The 26,012-nt window shown below is 31.9% G+C and overlaps 1 protein-coding gene across 1 annotated transcript in view; it reads right to left on the reverse strand.

Annotated features, from left to right (window-relative positions):
- LOC145259303 (bridge-like lipid transfer protein family member 1) overlaps positions 1-26,012 on the reverse strand; it is a 454,810-nt gene that overhangs the window by 36,071 nt on the left and 392,727 nt on the right. The window contains 2 exon segments of the mRNA XM_080117188.1: positions 11,315-11,488; positions 17,831-18,091. Coding sequence (XP_079973314.1) covers positions 11,315-11,488; positions 17,831-18,091 — 435 coding nt within the window.

The following is a 26,012-nucleotide window of genomic DNA, read 5'->3' on the forward strand; positions in this document are numbered from 1 at the left end:
CTTGTTTTGATTGATGTGGTTCAACAACCCACTCTGTATTATTTATAATTTCTCTGTGTACATAGATATTTCTTATACATATGTAAATATATTACCCTGCTTTAGCATGTTTCTTTGTGATGTCTCTCATTTAAATGCGTTTATCTTAATGTTGTTGTTCTCTTTTATTTGGAGTCGTAGGAACACGTGTATCTGGCGTATACAAGATTGGTGACAAATATCTCTCTTCGTAACATGCTTACCGACCTTCCACAAACCAGCTAGCAGTCTATGTTACATATGCCTCAACTCATGAATTTTTCTAAGTTTTACACAAAAAAAAAAAAAAAAAAAACTTTTTCCAGCCACAAAACAAAAAGAGAATAAAGACAAGATCTGGATGCTTGCTAACTAGGACCGCTTTATTTTTTAAAAATTAATTATAATTTTTATTTTTAATTGTGTCAACTTGGAAATTTCTTATAATGCAATCCAGAGTATTTAAATTCAATCGCAATAGATTCCTGTGATGAAACATCCCTATAACTATTTGAATTGGGTCCATTCGATCAATTATTTGTACAGGATGGAACGATAAAATTTTTGCCAAAGAAAAGACGACATGATTCCATTTCTGTTTGATAAAAAACGGTTTCTTTTTTGTTGCAGACCATCTACTAGTTGGCCAGTTGTGTACAAATCCCAAGAGCGATAGGAGCCTTCTATCCTGTCTGAAAGTGACACAATGTTCAACGAGCGAGATTGGAAATGCGCTGCTGTAAAACTCATGCTTTCTATCGATCCAAGCAGGATCATTGCCAGCACCCTCAAAATGCAAATCTGCATGGTTCAACGCTTGAGGCCACGGTTATGGTCTTTGATGTGGTTTCAAGTGAGGGCCACATCATGCCACCTCACATCTTCGAAGTTGGCTTGAAAGTCAACACTAATGTGCTGAAGAGTGTGGTGATCCTCTGGTGCAATCAGGTGGTTGCTGGCAGACCCTGGTTGTGGCAGCAGGACTCACCGTTGGCCCACAAATCCAAAGTGATCCATGTTTGGCTTCAGAAGGGATGCCACGACTTTGTACCCTTCTCTCACTGCCTCCTTCTCCCCCGACTTGAACTCGCTGGATTATTTCATATGGTCATACATCAAGTACATCACTAACATGACCTCCCACAACACCAAAACCAGCCTGATCGCCACCATCTGCCGAGTGACGAAGAATGATGTAGAATATTATGAAAAGATGGAAAATGAATCAAAATTTTTTATTTATTTTTGTTGTATTTCTCATTTCAAACAAGGCACAGTGCCACTTGGATGCAAGGGGCTACTATTTGAAACAAAATTTCCAGGGACACTCTGTAGGGAGTTGAGCAGGAAGATGTCAGTTCACATTTCACTTTGAACATCTGTATGTCAGTACAGCCGGAGATCTGGGAAGGAATTCTGAAGTCTAGCAATTCAAGGGAAGAAACTACTTAAGTAGAACGCTGTTTGGCATCTCGGGATCTCTACAGTGTAGGGGTGGGATTTTGCTGGCTGTCGGCTTAGTCGGGGGTATTTACATCAAGGGGGTACAAGTGTTGAAGTTCGTCGGATAAAATAAGCACAGTGATGCAACATTTCATTGATGGGACAAAGGTTGGAGTTTGGTTGACAGTGCGGGACATATCAGGTTGGCAACTCTTTTTTTAACACTGTCTAGGAGTGAAAGACTAGTAGCAGACGCACCAGCCCAAATGTGGCAACGATACTCCATGCAGGAGCGAATTGTAGCCTTGTATAGGATACTCTCAGGCGTAAATAACTTTCTAGCACTGTCTCCCACTTCCACCTCATTCCCTTCCCCTAAAATGAATGAACCAAATTTGCTTACTTAAGTAGACGGTTTATGACAAGTATTTGTTAATATTGGACTTGGAGACGATCGTGTTGTAGAATGAAGGGAAGCTGAACCATTTGCCTACCTACAACCAGGCACTACAAGATTGCCACTTCTATATATGGTTTTTCATGAAAATAAATGTTTGCCAATAACACATAAAAGAAATATTTTAAGAAACAGGTATATTAGCCAACATCTACCTCAGGAAAAGCGTGGTTCAATAAACGTGCCAATACCATGCTGGTTTTATCTATCAATATCTGCCATTACGTAGATGATAAGACAGGCAAACACCCAAATAGAATGACATCATCATGACAGATGGACGTTTCCTTTTTAGTGGATATCATATACTTATATCGACGTGAGAATGAGCTATTGATAAGTAATCCAAAGGTCAAAGGTTGTATCACTTCATGGTTCGAATTATCCTGTGGTAATTAAACCTTTATAAAGACTAGCAGGAGGAGGGGGCGGCATCGCCCAGTCATAAGAGACAGTGAAATAAAAAAAAATTTTTTTTAACAAAACAGGACTTGGGTGCCATCAGATAGAGGCAAAACTGAAAACTAAATTTTGTGAGCAAAAAAAAAAAAAAAAGGAAGAAAAGATAATACTGCATGGTGGACACAAACTTGCAAAAGTTAAGTTTGTAAGCGAACACATTATCGACCAAACCACGACGACACAGATGTTATCATGTTGCAAATTTAGCTTTTTAAAATGAAACAATGAATCGACCATTCACACATGCGTGATTTACAAACAGCATCGAAACGAAGCTTTTTATCTGACCCCACTTTTCAAACAACAACATTTCTGCATTAAATAATTGACGATTTTTTTCTAATTTTTTAATATTATGTGTCCTAGAGATTTTTTTTCTTAACGATACCACGTTTGTGCTGCTTTGATACAGATGGCGAGTTTTTAGTGGACATACAAACACAGACATTTGCCCTTTATATGTAACTAGCGGTGGGTACCCGGCGATGCCCGGGTGTCTTGAGGTAAATCAAAACTCGGGGGGGGATGTTTTGATAGATAAGTATGAGGATGGAACCGTTGAGGCAAAGTTGTAAATTAAAGTGTGAAAAACAAAAACGTGCGACGTTAACCATTGCCCCACCGCAAGATGCTAACAGAAACACGTTTGAATTCATTTAATTACTTGGATTTGGCAGGTGCCTGTTTTAATGAGTTAATGAGGTCAAGTTTGACTGCGGGATTTTTATTTTCCCAGGATGTTATAGGAAAAAGACTAACCCACATGCAGCAAGCGACAAATGTTGAATATTTATCTTCCCGAAATCGAGCAAATTAAATAGACAGGCGAGCTTCGTTGTTAACTGAGATATTACGATTTATATATGATATAAAAAGTTTTAAAAAGTTGTAAACCGATCGACCGCTTCTCTGAAAAAAGCCTTTTGTAGACATACAGAAAAAGCGAACACACATACAAACATACATACATTTTCGCTTTTATATTTATAGACAAAAGTAAGCAGACATGGGTGTCATACAAAGTTAGGTATATTAAAATCATTTCTCTGTATGTATAAAGTTATGCATTTGTATTTTTATTATTATTTACCACTCTACATGAAATTCTATGCAACTATTTTCAGTATTTACTTCAACAGTGCTCAATATGTATGAGCTAGGTAGTAAGTATGGCAATTAAGCTACATAGAATTTTTAGTGTTTCATCATGGTGAAATGCGGAAAATTAGGTGTAGCTTAATTGCGATGCAGGTTTTCAAAATTTGATACACACACAGACACACACACATATATATATGAATTTAAACCGCATTTTTTATTTTATTAATTATTTTATTTTAATATCTTTTTGTAAAATACTCAAAGCTTTTTTGTTGTTTTTTAAATTTGCATGTTTGGTTTCCTTTCTCGTATCTATTTGTCTGTCTGGTAACAAAGTTACTTGAGCTTTTTTTATGCATTTTTATTCTTATATAATTTATATGCTAATTAACATATTGCAGAATAAATTAAAAATATTATTCTCATTTAATTATATATATATATATATATATATATATATATATATATATATATATATATATATATGATTGTTGAGCTGGATTAAATCCGACGATATGAAATAAAATGGAGGTGGAAGGACCTGGATACTCAACGTTTCGCCCGATCTATGCGAGCTTCTTCAAGAGGGATGGTCATTGACGAGAGAGTCGGAGGATTGGGGCTATATATAATGATGGGGGAGAGCAGCGTGTTTTCCTTATGTAAATTAGATGTCATATATACATGTATATACATTTTATGAGAGAAGAACTAATTAGAGTAAACTAGTGTAGTGGATTACGTCTAAAAGATAAAATATCGTAGAGATTAAAAATTGTGTTTGGAAATATAGCGGTGATAGATTAAATAAATAAAATGACACGAGATTACGAAAGAATTTTTTTTTTTTTTTTTTTTTTTTAAATTAGAAATAATAAATCCCCCATCATTATATATAGCCCCAATCCTCCGACTCTCTCGTCAATGACCATCCCTCTTGAAGAAGCCCACATAGATCGGGCGAAACGTTGAGTATCCAGGTCCTTCCACCTCCATTTTATTTCATATATATATATATATATATATATACACATTACTGTATATTTTTTATTTACATATTAGTATAAATAGTACCTGAACTGTGTCTACATTATGTCATTAGGGATTCATGTATTTAACAGCTGTCCTGTTTTAACATCTCTGAAACAGCCACATGGTAAAAAGTTGATTATCCTCCCTTTTCTATTCAATAATTTAAATTTATTTTTTCACTATTATATAATTAAATTCTCTTGTACAATTGTGGATTTTCTAGCAGAAAGTCGGCTTTTATGTAAGTTTGCAATACGTTCAATTTAATTGTTTTTTCCAGGAATTTAATTTTTAAATTTTTTAAAATGATTTTGTTTTAATATCTTTGCACGCTCGTTAAATATGCTTAAATATGATATTTTAATTTTTCCAGATTTTGTATGTATTATTATAGTTTTGATTTCAAAAGTAAAAAAAAAAGTATTTGGGTGCCATCAGCTAGAATTGAAACCGAAGGCAAAACTGTAGCAAACAACAGCTATGCAATGATAAAATTTCAAATCTCGAAGAACTTTGGACAAAAATTAAAGAGAAGTGGGATACTCTTTTCACCGAAGTATTACCGCAAACTAATTCAAAGAATGCTCCAAAATTTGCAGGCTGTCAAATTGCAGAAGGGCTATGCTACTAAATATTAACTAGTCCATTGTGTTTCTAGTACATTTGTGTTACATTAATGTTCTAAAGTTACATTTAAATAACAATTTTCCATTGTACGGAGTTTCTTTTTGCCTTGTCGATTTGAAGTTAAGTTAGCTTAAATTTGCGATTTTGGAAAAAATAACGTGCAGACTTTCTTTTTGGCATCTATATATGTGTGTGTGTGTGTGTGCCTATTATATTATAGAAATTAACAAGCCAAATAACAATGTTTTTGATTTTTTTTTCTTTAAAATAAATTATTTATTCCTCTTAAAAAATGAACAACCTTTCGACAGTAAAATGTCTTTCTCATATTCTGACAATTATTTTTCTTTTTGTAAATCGCTTTCCTATCATAGTAGTGATGAAACGATTCCAATAAAAGAGTCGGAAATTAGGTACAATTTTTTTCCATTTCGATATTGATACCAATACACCAAAAGCTTCCAGTTTTTCCAATTCCTAACTCCATTTAATCTTTCCAACACTACATCATAGATATAAAATCTGCAACTTCATCGCCACCAGAATGCAAGATTTTTACGTTATTGATGGTGCTTATTTTGATAAATAAATTTTTGTTTGATCCAAGATATATTCATCTGAATTTAAAAGTTAAAAACCACAAGAACTATCTTATCAACCTGATATATTAAGATTTTTATAAGAAAATGTTTCTAATGTGCATTTTCTACAAACGTTCACTTCGTGCAGTTGTCTCAGTAATGGTGCTGACAGACAACCTAAAAAGAGCTACCAGCAGATGTAGCCGATGAAATAAACCCCCTTGATGTTAAAGGATGTTTATTGTCTATGCCTACCATTTATTTCCATGGGGAGCTGGTTGCTGTGGCCAGGACACAACAGCTTTCACAATATATTATGGCATCCATTTGATGTACAGTTGGGGATTAATACGGATTAATCATCGCAATAATACATTTACTTTCACTTTTTCTGGGAAACTAGTGCGCTAATCTGGCTGAAATTTTGTACAGCGAACTAAATAATATGGTATCTGCTCGATGTTAAACTTCTTTAAAAAATCGGCAAAACAAAAACAGAAACAAAAAAAAAAACAGCGAACAAACGTAAAACTTCTTTAAAAAAGAAATCGGAAAAACAAAAAGCATAAATCAGGGGAAAAAATGATGGACGTGTTCGGAAAAACAAAAACAAAAGAAACAGCGAAAAGCAAAAAAAAAAAAAAAAAATCCGGTTAACTCCATGATGCATTTCACACAGTCCATTCCAGTTAATTTTAATCAACTACAAAACGAAATAAAAAAATTAAAAAATGGCATAAATAACCCTTTTATTTGGTTAACTCCATGGTGTGTTTCACCCAATAGAATTAAAATTCCATTCCAGTTTTTTTAAGAAATTACAAAGTAAAGAAAACCCAAACCGGTGTTCCTTCGTAACTGTCTCTTGTGGACGATCCTGCAATGGTGTTAAGTGGTGGCGGGGGAAGGAGGAATTTATTAGAGAGAAAAGATTTTACCGCTCCCATTGATTTTAACCGATTTTGGCAATGAACTCTCAGCAGATAGAATATAGGAATCTACGATTATTGAGGAAGTGGATAGGTAATAGGCCTATAACACACCTCAGATATTGTGCTGCAATTTGTGCGTATTACATTTGCATGAAATGTCTTGATTTTTAATCCTATTAAGGTCAAAATCAGATGGAAAAAAAGGAGTTCATTTTATATATATAGGGAGGATATATAGTTTTTTTATTATTCTTTATGTAAATACAGTCATATCTTGCTACGATGTGACAAACCGTTTTAATCACTGTTGATCTCATCAGGAAGACCATTTTTAATTTTGGAGGAGAGACAATATACTTTGCCATAACAACGACCCTTTTTGAGAATCAATTATTCTTAATTTTTGAATATTTTTCTACCTGAAATATATATATATATATATAGACTTAATTATGTTTTTAATGTCTTTAACTTTACTAACTCAGTGTTTGAGAGATAAAGAACTTTAATGGAATATTCGAATATCTACGTATTTCATATAGAGTTCAAGTGTTAGTGGGCCCCTTAATTGCTGAGAACTGAAGTAAAATAAAACAAAAAAAAAAACATTTGCAGCCTAAATCTAATATATAAAAGGCACTATGTCTGTCTGTCTGTCTGTCCTCGAGTGGTCTCCGGGCCTTGAAAAGTGGTGATTCTTTTGTAAAAAAAAAATATAATTTTAAACTCTGTCTTTTCCAAAAATTAAAGTCTCCTCTGATCTTAAGCACATGGTACAATGGGGAAAGAGATGGCTGGTTACTTTTGATGCATCTAAAACCAAGCTCCTATCTTTATGTCATCAATGTTCTGATCCTCACCTGGCATCAATTGAAATGTATGACTCTCGTCTTAGAGAGGCTGTATGTTTTGACAAGCTTCAGAGATTGACCTTTACTCCTGATCTGAAATTGAACACATACATCAAATCCGTTGCCAAGGTCGCTGGAAGAATGGTAGGACCCTTCTATCGATCCAGTAGCTATCTCACAGCTGATGCAATTCTCTACCTTATAGAAAAGCCAGGTACGCTCAATAATGGAGTACTGTTGCCACATCTGGGCAGGAGCTGCTAAAAGCAGCTAATCCTGCGTTGACAGTTCTGTTTACCTGCTTTCCAACTGACTACAATTTGATTGTCTTCAAGTCCAACTTAAACAAATTCTTGATGAACCATCCCCCTAAGTAATCCAATTTTCCAAATTTGCACTACTTATGTATACCCATTAACCCTTATCCTCGAGTGGCTTCCGGGCCTTGATAAGTGGTGACTCCTTTGTAAGTCAATATATATATTTAATTTTATATATTGTATTAAAAAAAAAATTGTGTTTTTGGACTATAAGTCAATATATATATATATGTATATATATAAATAAATAAAATGAACTCATTTTTTCGCGTGTGAGTCTGACTTTAATAGGATTAAAAATCACGACATTACATTCAAATATAATGTCCCCACACTTCAGCACAGGATCTGAGGTGTGCTATAGGCCTACTACCCTTACAGTTCCTTGATATTCATACATTTCTATATTTTTTTCTTTCTAGTGAGAGTTCACGGCCACAATCGGTTAGAATCAATGGAAGTTGTAAAATCTTTTCTATCTATTCGATTCATACTCCGTCCGCGACCACTTAACACCGCTGCTGATACGTCCACAGGGGAATATACGAGGAACACTGGTTTGGTTGCTTAAAAAATATGGATTGGCATTTCTCCGTCGGATGAAATGCGACTTTACATCTGTGGGTTATTTGTGCCATTTTATAAATTTCCTCTTTTTTCCCCTTTTTTCCTCACTTTATATATTTTCTCTTTTTGTGGGTGGGGGGGGGGATTGTGATTCGAAGGATTACTTAAATGAAACAAACTAACATTGGATTCTAGTTTTTACAAGAAACTTTAACAGTCAGCCGCCAGCGTTCTTCAAATCTTGCACCGATTAGTCGCTTTAATATTTTATTTACTGTCTTTATACTTCTATTATGTTTGCACTGATTTCATACGTGATGCTAGGGGGGAAGCTAACTTACTATTTTCGGATTAGTTGCTTATTCATTATTTATTTCTATACATTGCATTTCTGAGAGTTTCAGCAGCACAATTACTACTATGCTATCGATATTGGAATCAGACGACATTCAAATTGGTTAACAGCGACAACAAAGAAAACAATACAAAAAAAAAAAAGAAACCAAAACAAACCAACATTAAAAAAAATAAAAAACAAGGTCAGTTTTCTGGTTTTATTTATTCATTTTTTTTCTTTTTCATTGAAACAAAGAAAAATAAATAAATAAAATCTAATAAACATATTTCCATTATACACGGTAAGTTTTAATTTTTTGAATTTTGTTTTTCCATTTAAAAAAAACAAAAAAATTAGATTTAAATAAACATATCTGCATTTTACGCGGTAACTTTTTGGGTGTTTTTTTTTCTTTGGTATTCTTTCACGTTCATTTTGTTTTTATTCCTTTCAATTTTATGCGACATATATTAGCTAAACCAGGGTGGGGGCCATCTATAAATATAAAAGCTAAAATGTGTGTGTGTGTGTGTTCTTTCACCCTAAACCCGGCCTCCTCCTGCTACTATGACAATGACGTCATGTTTGACGTAGAAAATGTTGACGTTAGTTTAAACCACCTGCAAGTGTTTTTAAAGGGTGTATTTTATCCGTTCACAATTGTGTGTCTCTTTGGTGTAGAGGTAACGTATCAGGCATTTTTTTTTCCGCCTTAGCCTCGATGCTTCAGGTTCGAGCCTGTCTTCCTACCTAAACCTTTTTTCCTCTTTTACACCTTTTTTTTTTTTTTTTCATTTGTTCGCGGTTTTGCTTTGTTTTGGTTTTTCCAATTTTTTATAACATTGTGTTCTTTTTTATAATATTAAAACAGAGTCACCCCCACCTCCTAGATGCACACCGCCAAACACCCGGGCAATGCCGGGTACCACCCGCTTGTATATATATATATATATATATATATATATATATATATATATACACACACATACTGACTTATAGTCGAAAAAAAAAAACAGTTAAAAATTTTTTTTTAATAAAATAGACTTCTCCACACCCTTCTTTATCCTTCTCTTCCTAACAGACGACTTAAATCAAAATAAATAAAATTCAACCAATAAAAATGAAAATAAAATTAATTACATATAAAAAGGCAACAACATTTCTCCTGAAGATCAATGATCAAAAGCGATAGAAGAAAATGGCCGATAAAAGAAATCATTCAGCAACCTAATATACAACTTACCAACTGAAACGAAAAAAAAAAAAAATGCTCAGCAAATCAAGAAAATCAACAGAAAAATAAAAGAGAAAGGAAACTGTCATATTTAATCAAACGTGCCTTGATAACAACTTGCTGCCAAAATATATATATATACATTTATAATGTATATGTTCGATAAGACTATCTTAAAATTGCAACGGTTTATTAAGCTCAATGAAAATGGATTTACACTTTCAGAGCATATGTAACTTTATAAAGCATTTCATAATAACAGGAATATACACTTAATTCACAATTATATTGTTTAAATTACTGCATATTTACATGTGTTTCATTTAATGGTATGAACCAAACAAATCATCAGAGACTTTTCATTGATTAATCAATATATATATATATATATATATATATATATATTAATGATAGCCGAATGGATTAAGTTTTTGCTAATTTCGTTAGAGATGGCTTCTGTTGCCAGGCTCAAATCTATCGACCAGTGTTAATCGTGACACCCTGCATTGATGATTCACGAAAAGATGAAACACTAGTGTCTGTGGGTATTTAATTATTATTTTAGTAAATAATCATATTAGTCTCTTTAAGAAACTTGTTTTTTATCGTCGAGCACTTTCAGCTGAAATAAAGTCGGTCAATTTAGCTCGTATGCGCAGATCATCATATAATGATTAGATCACTCTGGCAGACATTAAAAACATTTAAAAATAGATGTTTAAATTTCAACAGTATTTCTTGCAGTTAACGGTGGCTTATGTTGCCAGGTTCGAATCTATCGACCGGTGTTAATCGTGACACCCTGCACTGATGATTCCTGAAAGGATGAAATACTAGTGTCTATATATATATATATATATATATACATATATATATATATATATATATATATATATATATATATATATATATATATGTCTATATATATAATTCAGAATAATAAAATACAATAAATCTACTGGTGTGCAAATCCATTGATCCTCAGTCTTACAAAATATTATTTGATGTAAGATTTCATATAAGAATATCCCAGCTAAATAAAATTACTCAATATACTATATAGAGCAAATAAATCATAATTTATTTAAATCATAATCTATATTTGAAATTTAACTTTTTCAAATCACAAAATTTAAATTCCTAAATTATGATATGTATATATATATATATATTCTAAATCAAGAGGATATAACTTTATCCCCATTTTTACAGTTCTTCATAAATGTATCCGAACACCCAAAAACGGATCTTCAAGAATATTCTCACCCTGCATCAATGAAATGTGGATGAAGTTGACGTTCGTTAAAGGAAGTTATAGCAGACAATCTGAAGACAAGTTAAAAAATATTTACCTTTGATATCTGAACACGCAAAAGCATAATGAAACCATTCTTGGACACTCGTAAATGGCGGGGGCATATAGTGACCCCTTGAAAGTTTGCAAATCGTGGCCATGTTTTTATCGCTGATATGCTGCGTTGTGTCATGACCGACATGTAAGGTCAAATCTTGGACAACACACGTTCCTGTTAAAAAAGAAAAATTAATATTAAATGCAGTTCTTTTTTTTTTTTCTTTTTTTTTTAAATAAAAATACAAAGTTATCTGGTGTTGACCAGGATAACACAAATACTATCAATAACTATAGTATTATTTTTTTTTCAAGGAGCTTCTTCATCATAGCATAGTTTAAAACATTACATGTTTCGCCGCCATTAAAAAGGGCGCAGGAAGAGAGAGAAAAAAAGGAAAGCAAACAAAGAGGGAAGGAGGGGTGTTACGAATTTAGACGGTCAGAAATACAGTTGACCAGCACCTGTCCAACTGATCCGTTGTTGGTGCGATGACAATCTCAAGTGGCAGTCTATGTGGATGGAAAATGCGGCTTTTTATTGGTTTAGACAAAATCTCGGATGAAACAGCTTCAGGTCATGTCCTCTCAGACTATGTTTGGGTGTTGGGGTGAAAATATCGCAATGGAGGTCATAATGGCCATATTCTACATAAGACTAGCAAGCCACCTGGTATTGCCAGTCACATAAAATGCATAAATATTATATTTTAATTCATGCAGATTTCTTATTTATAATTATACAGCCAATTGTCTATTGATTATTATCTAATATATGCCAATGATTTCTAAAGTTATAAAATAAAAAAATAAAAAATATGTGTGACTTGGGTACCATCGGCTAGAATTGAAAGCAGAACATATAGCTCTCCAGCCTTTGTCACCATTTATCATGTTAAAAACTGAGTGACTTTGAGCTGCGAATGTTTAATTTCAGCATGCACAAAAGTAACAGCAGGTGTATCGTTTTATTCGACTTACTCTGCCATGGTCGACTGTTTTGTTTTCAATTTTGACTGCTTAGCAGCAATTTTTGCTAAAAACCAAATTGAAAGTGTGCTATATGTCCAAATACCCAACATTATCGAATTTCAACTCTGTAGAACAAATATTCAGAGAGTAGTTTGGTAGAGACTTTTCACGCACTTACTGAGAAGGTCACTTTCATATATATATATATGTGTGTGTGTGTGTGTGTGAGAGAGAGAGAGAAATAAAAAAAAAAATATTTCCATCTCCTAGAACATGCACATCATAAATGCTATGCAATTATAAATAGAATTCAACATAATATTGAAATCAATAATCTATTACGAAACTATAAAAAATGAATAATTAATTAACACTCGTTTTTTTTAAAGGAATATGCAAATTAGTTAAACTTCATGTAGTCGCTTGCATATCCATGACTGAATATATTAAAAAGTTCATTTTAATAATTTTCAAATACAAAAAGTAGACTTAACATTTTAAATACAATTTCAGGCATATGTCCCTGTGACTTGCGCATTTATGGTATAATCTAGAAGATCCACACTCTAAGCATTAAATTAGGCTACATTTTGGCAATAATATGTCAAATGTTGTCTTCAAAAGTGATCTATTGTGTCCGGTTTATCAACATAAACATAGAGCTTTACATATTCGCAAAGAAAATAATTGAATGAGATTAAATCACATGAACGAGGTGACCAGTTGACAGACCCATTTTGTGAAATTATCCGTTTATCAAATGTTTCTCAGATTAAATTGATTGAATCATTTGCAATTTGCAAACACTGCTCAGTATCAGTCTCTTCATGATGAATTGCCAAACTAAGCTGAACTCAATAACAAATAGATGCCACATCTTCAATTAAAGAAGATAGAGTTGTCAATTTAAAGTTCTCTGCCGCTAAAAACACCCCATATATATAACATAAAAAATGATTATAATCATTTCACCCCTTAAAGTTGAACACTGTCTAGGAAATAAATAAAATAAAAAGGTGGTCAACTTGGCTTTGTGCAAGATCGCTTGAGCACTATGGCTCATCTTAATAATGTTGCGTTTCATAAACGTTAAATTTCTCTTAATTCTCGGGACGGTGGCCTAGGGAACTTTCTTTGCAAATAGAGTCAAAGATAGTTTTGTGGCAGGGTTCAAATTCTTCGGCCAGCAATAATTGTCACTTCCTGCTTTGGCGATTGTGAAAGCATTAAACACTATTGTTCGTAGGTATAAAAATTATATATATATATATATATATATTTTGTGTACAGAAATTTGTTAGTTGAGACAGGTCATTGGTACCGTCGGTTTCAAGCCCGATAATAAGGCCCGTTTAAGGTATCCTTATCGAGCTCTCTTCAGCCAATATTCGTCTCTTAAAATTTGGATTTTCCTTTTAATTGAGCACTCTGCTGGAATTCTTTTTCCAAAAAAACTAATCATATATATATATATATATATATATATATATATATATATATATATATAACTACTTCATTTAATCACATAAATTAATATACAAAAGTATAAATTTATGTGTAAACTTTAAGTATTTACTTCAACAGTGCTCAATACGTAGGTAGAGCTAGGTAGTAAGTTATAAAATATATATATGGCGATTAAGCTACACAGAATATTCCATGTTTCATCCACACTAGGATTCATCAGGCTTATCCTGATGAATCCTCCGGATAAGCCTGATGAATCCTAGCATGGATGAAACACGGAATATTCTGTGTAGCTTAATCGCCATATATATATATATATATATATATATATATATATATATATATATATATATATATATATATATATATAGGGTGCGTCTGGTATTTCAGAACATCACTTATTTTGTAGGTATAAAAATTATATATATATATATATATATATATATAGGTAGAGAGAGAGAGAGAGAGAGAGAGTGAGAGATAGATAGATAGGGTGCATCTGGTATTTGAGAACATCACTTATTTTACTACTTCTTTCCTGCATATTAATTTTTACTTTTTTTTTTTACAAACAACCAATCAAGGGAGATAATAAACACAGGAAATAAAAATAAACATGCTGTAACAGTTGCAATAATGGCAGAACACAGCGATCTGAAAATTTTACTTTTTTTTTTACAAACAACCAATCAAGGGAGATAATAAACACAGGAAATAAAAATAAACATGCTGTAACAGTTGCAATAATGGCAGAACACAGCGATCTGAAAATTGCACAGTTTCTTAAAGTCGCCCAATCACTTTGTGTTTAAAATTAGAAAAGAGTTAGAAGATAATGATGGCAAAATTTCCCCTGTTGCTAAACGTAAAAAGCACCAGCAACGTTGTGACAGCATTAGAACACATGATTGTATTCAACAAGTTCAGAATATCATTGACGAGAGCCCCCAAAAGTCAATGGGGTCAATTGCAAAAGATCTCGGTGTCTCTGAAGCCACAATTCAGATGACTGTCCATGAGAATCTTCGATACAAGTCCTATGTGATGAAGAGAGGCTAGTTGAAACATCCTGCTGAACAAAATATACTTTATTTTTTTTGGTTTTTTTTTCAGACGAAAAAAGAACTTTGACGAAATTGTGGCCTTCAAGCTCTCCAGACCTTAATCCGTTGGATTATTATGTGTGATGTTGAAAGAGATGTTAATACACATCCTCATGATACCAAAGATTCTCTGAAAGCATTCATAGTCAGAGTAATGGACAAAATCGACGAGGACCATCTTATACGTGCCAGCCAAAGGTTTAGATCTCGAATAGAAGCTGTCATTGAAGCGGAGGGAAATTTCAAAGAATAAAAGTAGTAAATAAGAGTGTCGCTTGTGTATCAATGTTGTGCACCCTATATATATATATATATATATATATATATATATATATATATAAGTTTTGTGGTTTAATTTTAAATTCTGAAAAAACAACACATAGAGGCATATATTCGATTTAAGAATTTATTGCTTGACAAAGGAATATATAGAAGGGGTTATTTTAATTTCCTTAATCCATGGATTTTCAACAATGGCTCATATCATCGGAGGAAATGAAATGCACTTAGCAAAATGTTCAGCTGCGAATGGACGCTATTTTGCTTTTCAGCACAATTATTGAAAATAGTTTTTGGGTGGATGTGGATAATTATATGGAGAAAATTATACGAAAAGAGAAGTTGATACAACCTGGGTAGTCCATTATCGGAAGATAATCCATGGATTAAGGAAATTAAAATAACCCTTTCTATATATTCCTTTGTCAAGCAATAAATTCTTATATCGAATATATGTCTTTATATGTTGTTTTTTTTTTTTCAAAATTTAAAATTAAACCACGAAACTTATATATTGCTCTATTCTTAAATATTGAGCTTTTCCTTTTTGGCTAGGATCTTCTTGAAAGAATTACTTCAAGTAATATCTATCAGGATTTTCATCTGAATTCTATCAGTATCTTATCTCGCTTATATATATATATATATATATTTATATATGCAAGTAGCTAATAAAACATGTTAAAAAACACTTTGAAAAATAGGTAAAAACATATTTAATTTTAAAAAGGAAACACAAAATAAGTGGATAGTCCTTAATCCACAGTTTCGAAGAAATACTTTCCTTCTTATCAGAGGGTAGGAATTAACAAAATGTGGGATCAGATTTTGCTTGCAAAAGTATTTGATGAAACTACAAGTAAGTCAAAGATCTTACTTGATAAAAAAAAATGAAGCAGAGGGAATAGGGTAAAGAAAAAAGTGATTTCACGTGAGTATATATATATATATATATATATATATATATATATATATATATAGTGACTTTACTTGAAAATTCAAACATGACATAATAAAAGAAAAATTATAAAGTAATTGCAACTTCTTTCCTAAGTTTCGGATTTTGTAATCATGCCTATATGCATTTTATTTTCTTTTAATGAATTGGTAGGTGATATTTCTTATGACAAGTTAAGGGCAGAATAAATTCATTGATTGATATAATAATTAAAAGAATGATTTTGCTCTATTAAACAGGTGCTGTCGAAAAGAATAAGTTGTAAGATGGACAACATATTAAAATTTGGAATATAGCCTTTTGTCATTTGTTTTTATATATATATATATATATATATATATATATAGTAATTTATAAAATATATATGGCGATTAAGCTACACTGAATATTCCGCGTTTCATCCACTCTAGGACTCTTCAGGCTTATGCGCATAAGCCTGAAGAGTCCTAGAGTGAATGAAACGTGGAATATTCAGTGTAGCTTAATCGCCATATATATTTTATAAGTTACTAACTAGTTCTACCTACGTATTGAGCACTTTTGAAGTAAATACTTAAAGTTTACGCATAAATCTATACTTTTGTATATTAATTTATGTGAGTAAATTAAGTAGTTATATATATATATATATATATATATATATATGTAAATGTCTGAGTATTCAATTAAGAGTTTTGACTTTCTCTCACATGTTGAGCAATGAATAAGTGCTATGTCATTGTTTATCTTTTGGTGTTTTATTCTTGTTTTACGAGGACAACAATTCATCGTGTCTAACATGATGTTAGATTATTAGGTTTGGAGGTTTTGCTTTGCTGCATATCAACCCTTTTTGAGTTAACGTTGAATCCAATCATTTGGGTACGAGTTTTTATGCTTCAACTATTCATACATGGTGTTTAGTAATTCATGAGAATCTCACAAGTTTAAATTATGCTGAGTTATACTAACTTCGCGCTTTTTTTTTTTTTTTTTAATGGTGTTCAAAATGGCCGACAAAGCAGTCGCTCTTCTGTTACTCAGAAAATTTGATTTTCTTATTTAAAAATAAGTCTACTTGATCGATTTACATGATTTTTAGAGTGTCCTTTAGTTTTGTTATGAAAGATTAAAATTTGAAAAATAACTATGAAGATAAATTAGATGAAATGAGCAAAGAAAATCTTATTTCAAATTAAAAAAAAAAAAAAACACAAAACGAAAATGCTATTTTTACTTTAATAATAAATGAAAAAAATTTTATTTCAAATTTATCGGCTTTGATAAGTGCTGACTCCCAAGTAAGAAAAAAAATGTTTTTCACCTTACATTTAAACTTCTTCAAGTTAGTATAGTCAGGGAAGCAAGAAAGAAAGAGAGAATTCCAAAGTCTAGCGGTCTATGAGAAGAAACTATTAGAGTAGAAGATTTTCCAGCATTTAGATACCTCAAAAGTGAAGGGATGGGATTTTGCTGCTGGTTGGATAAGTCAGGAGTACATACGTCAAGGGGGCACAAGTGGTAAGAGTTCATCAGAGCACATAGTATTAAAGTATTTGTAAAACAGGCACAGGGATGCAATACTGCAGTGATGGGACAAGAGTTGAAACCTGCCTAAAAAATTGTTTGTCAGATAATTTAAGACAATTCGATAGTTTTTTTTATAACATCATCATTTGGCTTCTTACAATTATGTTTTTTAACAACTGATCGAACATATAACGTAAAGAATAGGAAAACAGTTAGAGATATAACATACCTCCTTCAGCACTGATCTGTGCTTCAGTTGCAAAGATGATATCTGGTTCACTAATGGAGAAAATTGCCCATGACTTGGATCGGAAGTTGAAACCATGAAAGCAGGCCAAAGAAAGGTTGTTGCCTTTCAATGTGATGGTGCCTCCCAGAATTGTGCCTTCTTTGGGAAGTGGTGAGGGGAGCATAGAAAAACTACACCCAGCAGCGTTGGCAAGCACTTTCTGCCAATGTCTGTGATGCCAAACAGTGCTGTAGTTAACACCTACAAAATAAAACAACAAACGATTTAGAAATTTAATTTTGTAAAAACAGAACTTTATTGAAATTTGTTCAGTTAAAAAAAATATTATAAAGTCAGTAAAAAAAAACGAGTTGAATATAGTTGGATTGTCTAAAAATAAAGTATGAACTGTGTAAAAATAAAAGACAATATACACTGTGTAAAAAGAATTCTATGGATTGTGGAAACAAAGAATCTAAAGACTGAATAAAAAAAGAATGCATAGACTATGTAAAAAAAAGTATGGATTGTGTAAAAATAAAAGTATGGATTATGCAAAAAAAAGTATGGATCGTGTAAAAAAAAGTATGGATTATGTAAAAAAAAAAAAAGTATGGATCGTGTAAAAAAAGTATGGATTGTGTAAAAAAAAGTATGGATTGTGTAAAAAAAAAAAGTATGGATTGTGTAAAAAAAAAGTATGGATTGTGTAAAAAAAAAAGTATGGATTGTGTAAAAAAAAAAGTATGGATTGTGTAAAAAAAAAGTATGGATTGTGTAAAAAAAAGTATGGATTGTGTAAAAAAAGTATGGATTGTGTAAAAAAAAGTATGGATTATGTAAAAACAAAGTATGGACCGTGTAAAAAAAGTATGGACTGTGTAAAAAAAAGTATGGATTGTGTAAAAAAAAGTATGGATTGTGTAAAAAAAGGTATGGATTGTGTAAAAAAAAAAGTATGGATTGTGTAAAAAAAGTATGGATTATGTAAAAAAAATGTATGGATTATGTAAAAAAAAAAAGTATGGATTATGTAAAAAAAAAAGTATGGATTATGTAAAAAAAATGTATGGATTATGTAAAAAAAAAGTATGGATTATGTAAAAAAGTATGGATTATGTAAAAAAATGTATGGATTATGTAAAAAAAAGTATGGATTGTGTAAAAACAAGTATGGACTGTGTAAAAAAAATATAGACTGTGTAAAAAAAGTATGGATTATGTATAAAAAAAAGTATGGATTATGTAAAAAAAAAAGTATGGATTATGTAAAAAAAAAAGTATGGATTATGTAAAAAAAGGATGTATAGACTGTGTGAAAAAAAGAATTCATAGACTGTAAAAAAAGAAAGTAAAGACTAAAAAAATAGAAACTTTGAACTATTTAAAAAAGAAAGTATTGATTGTGTAAAAAAAAGTATGGATTATGTAAAAAACGTATGGATTATGTAAAGAAAATGTATTGATTGTGTAAAAAAAATGTATGGATTGTGTAAAAAAAAAGTATGGATTGTGTAAAACAAGTATGGACTGTAAAAACAAGTATGGATTATGTAAAAAAAGTATCGATTGTGTAAAAAAAGTATCGATTGTGTAAAAAAAGTATGGATTGTGTAAAAAAAGTATGGATTGTGTAAAAAAAGTATGGATTGTGTAAAAAAAAGTATGGATTATGTAAAAAAAAAAGTATGGATTATGTAAAAAAAAAAGTATGGATTATGTAAAAAAAAAAAGTATGGATTATGTAAAAAAAAAGTATGGATTGTGTAAAAAAAGTATGTATAGACTGTGTGAAAAAAAGAATTCATAGACTGTAAAAAAGGAAAGTAAAGACTGTAAAAAAATAGAAACTTTGAACTATTTAAAAAAGAAAGTATGGATTGTGTAAAAAAAATATATTGAAAATGGATAAAGAACATAAGGAGAATGGTGGTGAAAAAGGTAATAGTAGGAAGAAAATACAAGCAATGGGGAAGGTGTACAATGGAAATAAGGCAGTAACATTTTAAAAGTACAATATTGAAGAAACCAAGAAAGTCATACAAGCTTTGGAAATGCGAGTAGAGACATTTGGAAATGGGAAAAATGGTAAAAGACATCAGAGTAAATGAATTTGAAATTTCTTAAAAAAATAATTCGTACATATTTAAATACATTTCTTAAAAACAACAGGTGGTTACAGCAAGTTTATAGTTTTGGTGAAGTTCCAGTGAAAAGATCAATAAGATAACACGATTGCATTCGTCTTGAAATTCTTCCGCATTGTTTCATGATAGCTGGCACCAAGCCAAACCATTTTATTTCATTTAGCCCATTTTGCTAAGTTCTACTTTCATTGGAATTCCCAGGAAAAGTTATCAGTCTGTCTCTCTTTCTATTGTGTAGCAGAGTATGTATTTTGAGAATGTGGAAATTAAACACGGTGGAAATGGGAGACTAAACACGGCAGGAACAGGAGACTAAACATAGTAGAAATGGTAGACTAAACATGGTGAAAATGGGAGACTAAACATGGTGAAAATGGGAGACTAAACATGGTGAAAATGGGAGACTAAACATGGTGAAAATGGGAGACTAAACATGGTGAAAATGGGAGACTAAACACGGTGAAAATGGGAGACTAAACACGGTAGAAACACGAGACTGAACACAGGGGGGGGGGGAGAACAGGAGACTAAACTAGGGGGAAATGGGAGACTAAACTAAAGGAGGGGAAACGAGAGACTAAACACGGGGAGAAAGGGGAGATTAAACACGGGGGAGGGAGACTAAACACGGGGAAAAACGGGAGACTAAACACAGGGGGGGGACTAAACACGGGGGGGGGGACAGAGACTAAACACGGGGGGGAGCAAACAGGAGACTAAACACGGGATGGGGAGAATGGGAGACTAAACACGGTGGAAATTGGAAATTAAACTGGGAGCTAAAGATGGCAAAAACGGGAGAATAAAAATGGTGAAGAAGGGAAACTAAAAGTGGCAGAAATGAGAGACTGAACATGGCAGAAACAGGGGACTAAACACAGCTGCAAATGGGAAACTAAAGACGGCAAAAATTGTAGATTGAAGACGGCAGAAAAGAGCAAAATAAATGTAACAAAAAAAGTTTTCAAATTTAGAGGAGGCCATGGCAGAATGCAATTCCTCATTCTCTAAAATCCAAATAATTCTTTTAGTCAATGTCCTGCAAAAAGATCAATAAGATAACACCATTCCATTAGTCTTCAAATTCTTCCGCATCATTTCATGACCGCTGGCACCAGTCCAAACCATTTTATTTTGTCTAACTCGTTTCTGAAACCTTCCCTTCCATCCGAATTCCCAGACCGACCCACCATTCTCTTGTGCAACATATGACCTAACCTAAAGTAACCTCAACTAATCCAGCCAGTGCCATCATAAATTTATCAATGCAAATCGAAACTACCCCTGTCCTTAAGTAGGTATTTATTTTGTTTTATACATTTTATAGAATATATCCTGATGTATTCTTGTCTGTAAAAATCTGAATTAATCATGAACGTTATTATCAGCGAATCTAATAGTGTAACCTCTGCGGAACTTTAGCTAGTCTGCCTGTTTCGAAGATAGTATCAGACGATGATTGGGGCGAATTATAGTTTACAAGTAGAAAGTTAAGGCCAATGAGGTGTGTCCACTCAGTTGGGCAGAGGAAGCGTCATGATAAATGTTATGGTTTTCATGAACCAATGACTCTCAAAGTGCAGTCTCTTCGGGAAGGAATTTCAAAGTGCATGGAAAAGAATTAAATACTGGGAAGGAATAGGATACACTATTAATTATCTTAGATATGTATGTATGTATACTAGCAGGCCGCCTGGCGTTGCCCAGTCATGAGATACACTTTTAATATGATATTTTACTTCCTGCAGATTATAGGGACTATTCTCTATCCATTATTATATTGAATCGAATATCTAGTAGTGAGATCGAAACTAAATATATATGTATATATGCCTTGGGTGCCATCAGCTAGAATCGAAACCAAAACATACAACTATCCACACTTATTCCTTAGCCTCTGAGCCACACCCACACACATATATATATATATATTGAACTGTCATCCCTTTTTTAAAAGATGTAATCCCCTGATCTACAATGACAAGATTCAAGAAGGCATATGTGTATATATATATATATATATATATATATATACACACACACAGTTAAAGCCGAAATTGTTGGCACCCTTTCAATTTTTGTGTTTCATTCAATAAGATAAAAAGCTATAGCAAACATCTAAATGAGTATTTTAACCATAGTTCCTGATTTCAAAAAGCGAAAAATTAAAAGATTCATCTGCCTCACTTTTAATGCTAGGTTTATTTATGGTGTCTTTTAAATTCAATAAAAACCCTTCAAAATTTGCTGACGAGGAGACTTTGCTTATTAAAAAACTATATGTAATTATTGTACGTAACTTGATGTATACCACAATAAAAAGCATTGTTTTCCGAAACGATCGTACAGATAATTGATTTTGTTGTTGTTCCTTCTTATGAAACGGATTTTTAATTTAATTATAATTTGATTTTTAAATTTTAAATTATCAATCACATTACTTAATATTGAATTAGCTCTAGGACATTTAACTATCGAGCTTATTATATATCTAAATTACAACGAGCACTTTCTCTTTCCTGTATTTTAATTAAACAAGTAATTTCACTGTTACATTAAAATACACTCAGATCTTTAGACTATTGTTCTAATCTCCTTTAAAATATATATATATATATATATATACATATATATGAAAATCAAATAAGAGACGTGTTACATTTAACACTTTAAAGCCAAATAACAATGCAATTTTTTTTTAACCTTTATAAATAAACGAATGTTTATTTTTAAAGAGAGAGATATATTTCGGAGATATACACTCCTTTTTCAATCTATATATATATATATATATATATATATATATATATATATATATGTATATATATTTTCCCCCCCTCTTATTCTTTGTCATGATGTTTAATGGAAGAATTTTAAGTTAAGTCCACTTGATGTTAGCTGTGGTTTTTCTGTAGCCAGATAATTACACATGGTCATGCATGATTTGAAAGTCTGGGTAGGTTTATCCATTAAAGGCATTGGGTGAAGTGATATATATATATATATATATATATATATATATATATATATATATATATATATATATATATAGATAGATAGATAGATAGATAGATATAACACACACACACATGTTATACACAAAATTTTAAATATGATCATGGCTTAATTCCTAGAAAAACAATGAAAAAAATAACTTATTCTACAACTAACCCCAAGTCCAAAAGTGGGGCTTGCCATTCAGACTTAGGGCAAGTTATATTTTTTCAAAAATGAAGCACCATCCCCAACAGTCATGTGACAAACAGCAATTTTTCCCAGTGTACCACAAATAAAGCTTTAAAAGAAATAAATTTTTTAAATAATAAAAAAAAATTGTTGTGAACAAGATAAAAAACAAAGTAATAATAAAATAAACTAATGATGAAAACTAAAAGTTTGCCGTCCGCCTCAGTGCGCCTGGTGACATCTGTAGCACAAAGATGAAGCAGTTTTCATCTGATTCACACCAGATCGATGCTAATTTCAATTATAATTCTTTGCAACACAATACATTCACTCGGAAAGATGTGTCCATGTGTCCTTTTTAATCCAGAACACAAATAATTCAATTCAGATTAAACAAAATTCCTAAATAAAAAAATAAAATGTCTCATCATTTTTCCCATCCCATGTCGGAACAATGTTCAATCGGATGTATAATTATTAACATTTAATCCTTTCTTGGGAAAGAACCAGAGAAAAGACAAAGAATAAACAGAAACATTTATTTGCAATGCATTAAGCTTTGTTTTGTTTTTTTTTTGTATGTTGTCTAATGTTTTTAGATGAGGATTGATAATTTGGATCATTTGGACTACTGTTCTTGTTTTGGTCGTTATTTTGTGTGGTAAAATTAATGAAGGGTTGATATGAAAATTTGGGTTTCTCAAACAAAAAAAAATTTGCAATTTAATTAATGAAATGCAAAATCAAAAAAGAAAGAAAAAAAATGCATCTCATCATTTGGTTTTATCTGTCATAGGTCACTTATGGTCAGTCGACAGTGTTGACCAAGATTTTGCCTAGAGTTTGCAAAAACTAAAACAAATTCCATTTCAACAAAACAGAGAGAAAGAAAGAAAGAGAAAGTAAAGATGTAATAATTTGATACAGTGAAAGGGGGTGGGGGGGGGGAATCTTCCTTTCCTGAGGCACAGAAAGAGTGAGTGAGAGAAAACGACCGGACAGTGCCAGATTGCCTTGCTGATTTCTGCACACAACCTAATTGGCTGCATTTTGTGGCCAAGAGACTGCACTTTGCCTGCCTCTGAAATCCACATCATTAAATCAAAACCTGGACTTCAACAAGTGAAAAATTTACTTTCACCATGACTAATGTTTGTGCAAAATTTATAAAAAAATTTAAGGAATTGTTATTGAGAAAAGTGTGAACAAACGAACAATTTTGAGGCAATTTTACCCCTATAATGGCCCCTAGGGGGGAAAACCAGAGTTATTCCAGAAAATCCGTTCTGGTAAAAAATTTTCTTTCACCATGACTAATGTTTGTGCAAAATTTCAAGAAAATCTAAGGTATGGTTATTGCGAACAGACGAACAGGATTGAATTACTAGGTCCAATGCCTCCTTTGTCAGGGGACCAAAAATTGATCGGATAACATTCACCACTGCCTGTCAAACGTTTACGAAGCCATGCAGCTGATGTCACTACAGTTAAGAGATGGGTTTGTCGATTTCAGAATAGCAAGAGAAAGGTTAGTGACAAAGTGTGCTCTAGACTTTTATGACTGAAGCATCAAAAGAGGGAAAAGTGTATTGCAAATGGCGGTGAATATGAAAAAAAAAAAAATAAACAAATAAAATCCTGGTGCACAAAGGGTTGCTCGTTTTAATGGTACCATTCCCGTTTTCGTAGCTCTACAATGTTTTAGTTTTTAAACAAGAGGCCTTACTTTTGGAATGACCCTCATATATATTAGCGTTGGGACAATTAATCGGAATCTCTTTCATAAATGTGTAGCTGAAAAACATGACAGCTTCTTTATGTTAAGAATGAGCGTTCAAAAAACTTTTCATAGATCGTGTCAAGATCGTTGTGGTGTACTTACTGTCTTTAGGTTTTGGTTTCGATCTCAGCTCAAGTATTTCTTTTTACTTACAAGAAGTGAACTGTTTAGAAAAAAACACAACCGCCGCATGCACTTGTCTCGGTTTCTTTCCGTTTTCTTTCATTTATTTATTTTTTATTTATTTTACTTTTTTAAAGAATTTTATGTTTACGGTTAATACCTAGGGGAATTCATGTTTATAATAATTAAAAAAAATCTGCATTAATTAAAATATAATATTATGTGTATTTTATGACCAGTGCAGCCTATTAGTATAACACATACACATATATATATATATATATATATATATATATATGTTTACTGTTTTTTGGGATAGAATTGCAACAAAGTGCTCGATTACAAAGAAAAACCTTTTTTCGATATAAGAGCTTAATATTTATTTATTTAAATGTACAGAAGGTCAGAAAACATTAGTACCGTCGGTTTCAAGCCTAACATAAGGGCAACCAGCTAATGGTAAATCGTAAATAATGTTAGGCTGACGAGAGCCTAACATTATTTACCATTTACTGGTCGCCCTTATGTTAGGCTTGAAACCGACGGTACCAATGTTTACTAACCTTCTGTACATATATATATATATATATATATATAAAAGTTTTTTAATTTTGTTTCATAATATTATTATTTTGTATTCCTGCACGTCACCAATTAAAAACGAATAAAGTTATAAGCTTTTATACTTTTCGCATTCTTTTTTATTCATATATATATATATATATATATATATATATATATATATATATACGTTTTATTTTTTATTACCGTATCTTTCTGTTAAGTTACATTATTGTTTCAGCTACTTGGCCGTTTTTTTGCCGTCTGTAGCATCCTCAGACTTTTACTGTAACTGTGATCCACTGTTTTATACTATACTGGTGCAAATATTGGGAAGGATAATTTTTTTGTTCCATCATTTTTGACAGCTAGAATATTTGAAACT

This window comes from Euprymna scolopes, chromosome 34 (assembly GCF_053919585.1).
Source record: "Euprymna scolopes isolate OS-2025 chromosome 34, ASM5391958v1, whole genome shotgun sequence".
Classification (NCBI taxonomy): domain Eukaryota; kingdom Metazoa; phylum Mollusca; class Cephalopoda; order Sepiida; family Sepiolidae; genus Euprymna; species Euprymna scolopes.